Source organism: Ixodes scapularis, unplaced genomic scaffold (assembly GCF_016920785.2).
Source record: "Ixodes scapularis isolate PalLabHiFi unplaced genomic scaffold, ASM1692078v2 PGA_scaffold10__122_contigs__length_95168666, whole genome shotgun sequence".
NCBI lineage: Eukaryota > Metazoa > Arthropoda > Arachnida > Ixodida > Ixodidae > Ixodes > Ixodes scapularis.
In genome coordinates, this window is record NW_024609836.1 from 93,047,289 (window position 1) to 93,055,387 (window position 8,099).

Consider the following 8,099-nt stretch of genomic DNA (forward strand, 5'->3'; position numbering starts at 1 on the left):
GAGTTGTGCATGCGTAGTGTGAGTGCGGACTACGACGCCGCGGGACATAGACCCGAGCAAGAGATGCTCCGCATCTAAAAAATTCAGCCTTTCCACTCTCTAGAGAAAGAAGACCAGCGAAGCTGTACAATGGTGGGAATGAAGTAGTGGCCGGCCGCAAGTCGGCAAGCCAGAGTGGAAAGGCTGGAAAGTTGACGCCATCTATGAGCGACGGCGGCAAGCAGACAACCGACAAACACAACACTCTGGACAGCTACCGCCATCTATGAGCGACGGTGGCAACCAGTGTTGTGTGGACCACGGGTGTCGACGTTTGTTTGGTACCGGACACGATCCTGAGCAAACTAACTAACCATTAACAACTCCGCTGGAAACTATTATTGTCACTAAAAAAATGTAGCATGGAAAAAAAAATTTTTTTTTTTTTGCAATTTTATGTCAAGTTTGCGACAAGACGTGCAAACCATTGGATGATATGCAGCCGAATAGATAGCTCCCGTGATTTGATAAAAAAAAAATCTTAAGGGAACCATGACACGCAATATAATAATATGGCAACGTAGTTTGGCAGTTTTCGGCAGACGCGACAAAGAATGCAGGAGACGGCAAGAAGCAAGCAGTCATGAAGACACTGTGTTCGCTGCATGCCATGTCGACCAAATTATCTCCGGACAGGTCTATAGAGCATGTTCGGGGCATGTCTCCTTCACACATATGTGTACTTTGAACATCTTTTTCTTTGCAGGCAGTTTTTGTATGACCAATGTGAGCGCCATGCAGCGGCTTTATAGACACCCCCAGTGCGCGCATTCTATCCTTTTCAAAGCATGGACGCGGGCCAGCTCGCGCTTGTATCCCCTTCGCTTGCCATGTCTCCGAGTAGAACGAGAAAAAAATGCGCGCCGACAACAGGTGTTTGTGCAGGACTTTGAAAGCACGCTTGTCACACTGTCTTTTACCTTCTCTATCTAAAGAAAAAAATAATAACAACACTATAGAGCAGTTATGAAATTGGACATATCCATTTCACGCTCCCACATATATCGTATCGCCAATCGCTGCGCACGAAGCAGAACATGATTCAAGAATCGGTGGTCAGCCGTCAAGAGGCGACCACTTCCAAAAGCCACGAGTCGCAGTAGAAACAGCTTTTATTGGAGAGCAAATGACTCGGTCGAAAGCGCCCGGATAAATTCGGAAGATTTGCTGCTGGCTCAACGACGGCGACCCCCCAAAAAACACTAATTTCCGATTTTTGGTTTAGCCCCTCAACCTCAGAGTATACAGAAAACAAAAAGACCTCCATTTCTGTGCAGCACCATTGATGGCAACCGGCGTTAGCTCACTCGGACCTTGTCTGACTCAACGCGGCTTCCTCTTGTCCACGTCTAGTTGAGGCCAAAGTCGAGGAAGCTGGCGCACCAGGTGCGGGCGTCCTTGCTGTTGGTGCAGCACATCCTGAAGGCCTTGGGGTCCTTGGTCATCTTGGAGCAGCGCTGGCACAAGTCGCGGATGGCGGCGCTGGACGGGCACAGGTCTTGGCCCTGGCCGAGCGCGCGGAGCAGGTCGACGTCGGGACCCGCCACCGACCGGCGGTCCCAGGGATCCCGGTCGACTCCGCCCTCCACGAGGAAGGACGACGCCAGACCTATGGTCAGGGCTAGCAGGCAGGACAGCGCCAGCAGCAGCCGCACCGGGTCGAAAGTCTGCGGCGTTGTGGATTTACAAAAATAAACCTTTTTTTGCGAAAATCCCCAAAGGCCGCGCGAAGAAACGGCATGCATGACAAAAACGCCTAACTTGGCTCAAATTCGGTAATCTAACTTGGGCTGGGTTTGCTCCGAGGCGTTAGCTGGTGCCAAAGTACTTTTTATTTTTCTTTTCTGTGACTTTTCTATGCTTCGCCACATGATTGCTAAAGTGCCCGACTCCAGCCAAAGATGCCCCATATCAACTGAACAACCAGCAGTGGAACCTTATTCTGATACTTGTTCGGCAGTTTCGACCCAAAGTTACCACGTGAACCTGGCGATTGAGGCACAAAAATGCCAAAGGACAGCCCAAGTACCATGCCTAACTTGGGCACTTGTTTGGTGGTTTCCAATTAAGATACCCGGATTCAGGCCCAAGAACGTCAAGTCTGGCTCTGCCTTGGCTTCTTCGGGCTTCTCAAGACCCCAAATTTCCAGTCAAAATGTCGCAAATTGCACCGAAATTGTTGCTACGTGAAACGGTCTTGGTTTAGCGCTAGTAACCTCCGGGCATTTCTTTCCGAGCTGTGCCTCCAGGTGTCTCTCCTCCTCTCCACCCATTGACTTTCCCCGTCGGATCCGCCTATGTCCACAGGGTATGCGGAGTGACGGATAGCGGCGGGTAAACTGAATTTGTGTGTCACGTGGTATCAAAACATCTGCTAGTTGCTGTTCCTATTTGATCTGTCATTGACCGAAAGCAAACGTATTCTTCTTTTGAGGAGCGGCGACAAAGTATAAACGATACTGTAACCGAGTTTTGTTTTGTTCTCCTGTGTGCCAATGTTCGCAGTCTTAGAAAACATTCCAATGAAGTAAACAGCTTGGTAAAACTGTACACTTGAATAACGTAGATGTGATTGTATTTTCGGAAACTAATATTAAACCAGAGGAAGAAACCTTGTCTTTCCTAAATAATTTCGAGGCGCTTCCAAAAGAAAAGAGATGAGGGGATAGGAGGAGGAATCGTGATTATGGTAAACCACAAATGGAAGATAACCAAAAGCATTAAAATCATGTCGTATTCAACGAAGGTTCTTCGTACTAAAATTAAATTAAAAAAAAAAAACATTCTATACTAGGCACATAGAGAGCACCTCATGCTAATGTAATTTACTTTTTAGGTGATATTAATAACTGATTAAATGATAAAAAGACGCTGACATGATAGTTGCAACGGACATTAACTTAGCCGCCAGAAAACGGAGCTTGCTGACCAATAAGTACCTAAATGACCTGGCAAAGGCAAGAATGGAATCGATGATATATCAGTTTACAAGAGAAAAAATACCAGGAAGGAAACTAACACAGTCGTGTATAGATCTACACATACGGACTAGAGAGAGTAAGTCCAAAGGGCAGGTCATTTCCGAAAAAGTAGGCGATCATTACTTTGCAGCAGCAACTATTGCGGATTTTTTAAGGTACCAAGAATAAAAATTGCGATTGCTCATTTATTAACAATAGGAAAGGGATCGATATATCGAAGGAATAGACTGGAACAAAGTTGCTAAAAAAAAAAAACCAAAGAATTATAAAATAATTTTGTTAACATGCTTAAACATATGCAAAATCAACTGAAATATATGCAGTACAAAAAAAAAAAAGAAAGCGTAAACAAGAGAAGCAGTTGTTAAATAAAAAAAACTGATGGCTTGATTTTTTTTTTTTAAAGGTAAGAAAGCTTGGCAATTACTTATGCGTTTTGCTAATGACAAATATAAAGAAAACGCAGAAAAATTGGGAACCAAGTTACAGCGCTGATAAGATCCACGAAAAGTAACTTTTTTTTTTTTTACTAACTTTTTTTAGAGAAGAGATGCTGCACAATGCTGAACCGACTGACCAATAGTAAACCAACTATTAGGACGGAAAAAAAAATTGAAGAATCAATCCAAACAAACTTTGGACCAGAACAGGACATAGAAGTACTAGCAAATGGCTTAAATACGAATTATGTACAATTATTTAAAAACATTTGCTGCATTGAAACAGAAAAACAAAGCAATCAAATAAAAATAGTAATTACTTTTTTCCCCTATATGAATGGCGGAAGACTAATAAAGCAGTAGCGTTGGACCAAATAAGAACTAGGGATAATAAATGTCATGTCAATATATTAAAACCTACACTACTACGATCATACAACTGTATATTTTCTAGTGGCAATATTTCTAAGAAACCTAATATATCCATTGTTCGGCATATATACTAAAAAGGCAAAAAAAAAAACAAATTCCTTAATTATAAACCAGTATGCCTACTCTCGTGATCAATTATATAATCAGGAAATATATTAACAAAATACTCCGGAGCTATATTTCAAGATATAATCTATTAGCTAGCACGCAATATGGATTCAGGGAGCACATAGTAACCAATGACCTGTTAGAAGACTTTTTTGACTATGTAAATGAAGATATGGACAGAGGAAAATATGTTATAGCTTTATTCATAAACTTTAGTAGGGCCTTTCAAACAATAAACCATAATATATTACTTGATATATTACACAGTATTGTTATTCGGGGAAGATACATGACTTATTCAAAAATTATCTTAATGACTGGTATCGATAGTACGACTAGGGTCAAAATATAGCAAAGAAATCAAAGTCAAGCAGGGAGTACCTCCAAGATACAGTACTCGGTTCCCTACCTTTTTTTTTTTTTATTTATACGTTAATGAGATAGCCCAAATCAAATTAAAGAGAGCTCTTCCAATTTTTAGACGATACAAGAATTGGATGTGCACACAAAAATTACGAAGTAGCTGTAAACACGATATGAAAAGGCATTAACAGAATGGTTTAAAAAAAATCAAATTGTTCTAAACGTTCCTAGAACTCAAGTATTATGCTTCAGAGACCAGAGGAAGCGAATCGGAACAGAATTACTAATAAAAATGCACGAGCAGAATTGCAATCATTGCTCATGCGTTCCGCTGAAATACGCTGAAAATGTCAAACACCTAGGTATGCACATAGACACACATTAAATGGGATATTCATGTAGAACATATATGTAAAAAATTGAGGATATTAATGGCGCATCACATACAAGATCTGGTCCCTCGATCCATACTAGGAATGATATACAATTCACTGGGCTTCACTTCAATATGCAATAACAGTTTATGGACACTATGCCAGATATTTACAACTAAAAATAGAATCGATCCAAAGAAGTATAGCTAAAGATATGAGATACTTAAATGAAGAAACAGCGCAAAACTTAATGCTTTAAAAGCAAAAAATGATGCTTTTTTGAGACCGCTGAAGTATGATAATAAAAGATGTGTTTCAACAACAAACATAAAGTGGAAAATGCAAACGGAAGAACGTTAAGACCGAATATAAAATTTAGTGAACCATGTATTTATTCCAAATATGGAGAGGCTACAATAAATTATCATGTACCCGAGATTTGTAATGAATTACCTGAAGAGTTATTCAAAATAAAATCCTCCAAAATAAAATAAAAAAATAATAAAAGAACTGCCGAACACGTGGATACTTGAACAGAGTAAAATGCACCCTTGGAGAATTGGTTTGCTTCGATAAATCGAATTGTAGCTAACGACGTGACGCAATCAGTGACGAAATTCAACATATCTTATACATTACTGCTGTTTAATGAATTAGTGGAATAGACTGTAACTATATTTTTCTTCAGCTAGAAACTCCATTTATTTTGCAATGACGCGCTCTAGTGCAAGTTACACAATTCTCTAATACTATAAAAGTGGAGAATAATCTGTCGCGTCCCACGCACAAGCCAGTATTGGCTTATGTGGTGTTTTCATTTGAACTGCATTTTAAGAAGCAAATAAATGTTGTATTCTATTTTATTCTAAGTTTTCTCGCTAAATCTAGCGGGGAAACTAAATTTCCGTATAGGTCACTTGACATCATGGCACGTGACGTCAATTTTTCCGCTAGATTTAGCGGGGACATGCTCCTTCCTCACACCTGCTCGGGACACCCTAGACAACAAGGCCTTTGGGCTGAATTTTCGACGTCACCTAATGAAGGCCGACCCCGGACACAGATTGGACAGCAGTGCCGTGACAGCGTTCGGTTAAGGCCCGTGTTCAGTCAGCCGGAACGCGCACACATCAAGGGTCTTCTGGCCCACATTTCTGCTCGCGCTCGCCATCTAAAGGCCCATTTACACAGCACGCGTTACGTCGAGATACGATCCCGATTTTAACGGGACGTCCGCACATCGCGTAGAGCTTGGCAAATAGTTCAAGAAAAGCAGTTTCGCGCGGCATACAAAGTCTCAGGAACTTGCAGTCGATGTCGACGTAAAGCAGTGAAACGCGCAGACTGATCGTACCCCGGCTCTGCTTGGAATCGTACGAAGCTCGCGCCTTTGGCATTTGCGCAGCTGACGCTTCTGTTTCTTCTCATTCATCCCCACGCCTAAGTAGGTGATGTGTCCTCTATTGGAAAGTCTTGAAATCTTACACCATACCATGCAGATAGAAAAGACGCCATTAAAGTTGCAACATTACGAACGCAGCGAATTTCGCTTGGTCGTGGAGATCTATCAAAGATTCTGTGATTGCGCACGCTCGGCAGCACCCTAATTGGAGTTATCTTATTAACCTGCATTAGCGCTGACTCTAACCTTGACGGTGCGTTTTTTGTCCACAGTTTTAGCTAAGAGACGCTGCTTCTAGCCAGCTACCTAAACACACACACACAAAAAGCCCGAAAGCAAAATAAAAATGTTTGCCTAGAAAAAAAAAAGTTTACAAGATGAGCAGGTTGATACAGAATTATACGTCGCTGAAAGAATAAATACAGTAACGCTTTAAGTCAGTAACGTATGACTAAAAAAACATGTCAATTATATTGTTTTTCTATAAGTTCGCCCCTTCCATCTTTCGCACGATAGCTTCGTGCACTTTCCACTATGCGCCATGGGAGTTTGGACAGTTTCAACTTTCACATACCAAAAACAAAAAACAAATCAAAATCTAGCATGCGTTTGTTGTTTTCCGCCGTACTTTGGCTACGAGTGCACGCTAGAGGCCCATGGCGTATCTCCCTGTCGTTCTCATCGTGTCTGGGACTACAGGAGCTATTCCCATCTCGTCCTCAGCACTAACTGTGGGTAAAGCAACACATGGCTTACTGTGAGTGACAGTTTTGACGATGCGAAAGGAATCTGGCGGACTCTCGCTGTTAGAAGGCGCCTATAACTACAGCACCGTGATGGTCACCAGTAAATACTCCCTATAGGGGAATAGTGGTTAAGGGCGGCTCCATTGCAAGGAGGGAACGTACCTTGGCCATGGTTCTTGGGTGTCGATCAGGAGAGGCCGCTCTGGTCTGCAACCTCGTGGGGCCATCGCCGTTTATGTACGATCGTACATCGATTGGCCGACCAGCTCCGCCCAGGCCACCGGTGACGTCACGGCCTCTCTCGCTGCCCGCTGTCACCGGAAGCACTCCCCTCCGGATCCAGGTAAGGCAGCGAGTGGCCACAGGTGGCTGTCAACTGTCTCGCCGACGGAACTGCCGTCCGCGGGCTCAGAAATATCGACTTGACACCGGGATGTTGAATAAGTGGGGTGAGATCCGGCTTCGAGTGTGAGGACGCCCAAGAGCGAGGGCTCTTAGCACTCAGCCTCTCGAAAACCATATGCTCTGAAACCAGACCCTGCCCGAGGGTCACCGATTGGCAACTCCGTGATTCGCCAATGACGAACCCATGGTATTGTTATTTGCATGTTTAATTATGTGTAGCTAAAAACGTTTTCTAGATGTATAGATTTTTTTTTTTTTTTTGCTGTGCCGTATTACAGGCCGTGAGTCGTTTATTGGAACAAATGAAGGCATGATGATGGTGATGATGATGATGATGATGGTGGTGGTGGTGGTGGTGGTGGTGGTGGTGGTGGTGGTGGTGGTGGTGGTGGTGATGGTGGTGGTGGGGGTAGTGGTGGTGGTGTTCGTGTGAAGGGCCGTGTTTGCAGTGTTCAAGACTTGTAACTTGGATGGCTTTTATTTTCTTCGTCCTCTCCTTGAAACGTCTTTTCATATTTTGATCCCTCTTCCTCTGTGAGGAGTAGCCGAACGGGACAATCCCCGTGTTAACCCCTCTGTCTTCCTGCCCTTGTCCTTCCTTCCATAATAAGTTTTAGTAGATCCTTCGGATAACTCCGTTAACGATATCATATACTCTGCCGACGCCTTTGCTCATGCATCGTGTCGATATCGCGTGTCGTTGTCGTAGGTATCGGAACGCTCTACTAAAACTCCCTATTCGCGCTTTCATGCGTGTGGTTCACTCCGATCGCAGTCGAGGGTACGCGTTCTAACGGAGCCAGTCACGC

General features: G+C 43.3%; 1 protein-coding gene across 1 annotated transcript; it reads right to left on the reverse strand.

Annotated features, from left to right (window-relative positions):
- Positions 1–1,133: 1,133 nt before the first annotated feature.
- On the reverse strand, positions 1,134–7,186 carry LOC8026717. The gene is made up of 2 exons (XM_029976247.3): positions 7,048–7,186; positions 1,134–1,706 (listed from the first exon to the last, which is right to left on the reverse strand). Exons 1-2 carry the CDS (start codon positions 7,054–7,056, stop codon positions 1,389–1,391), a joined length of 327 nt encoding a protein of 108 aa, XP_029832107.2. The 5' UTR covers positions 7,057–7,186; the 3' UTR covers positions 1,134–1,388.
- Between the last annotated feature and the right edge of the window lie 913 nt (positions 7,187–8,099).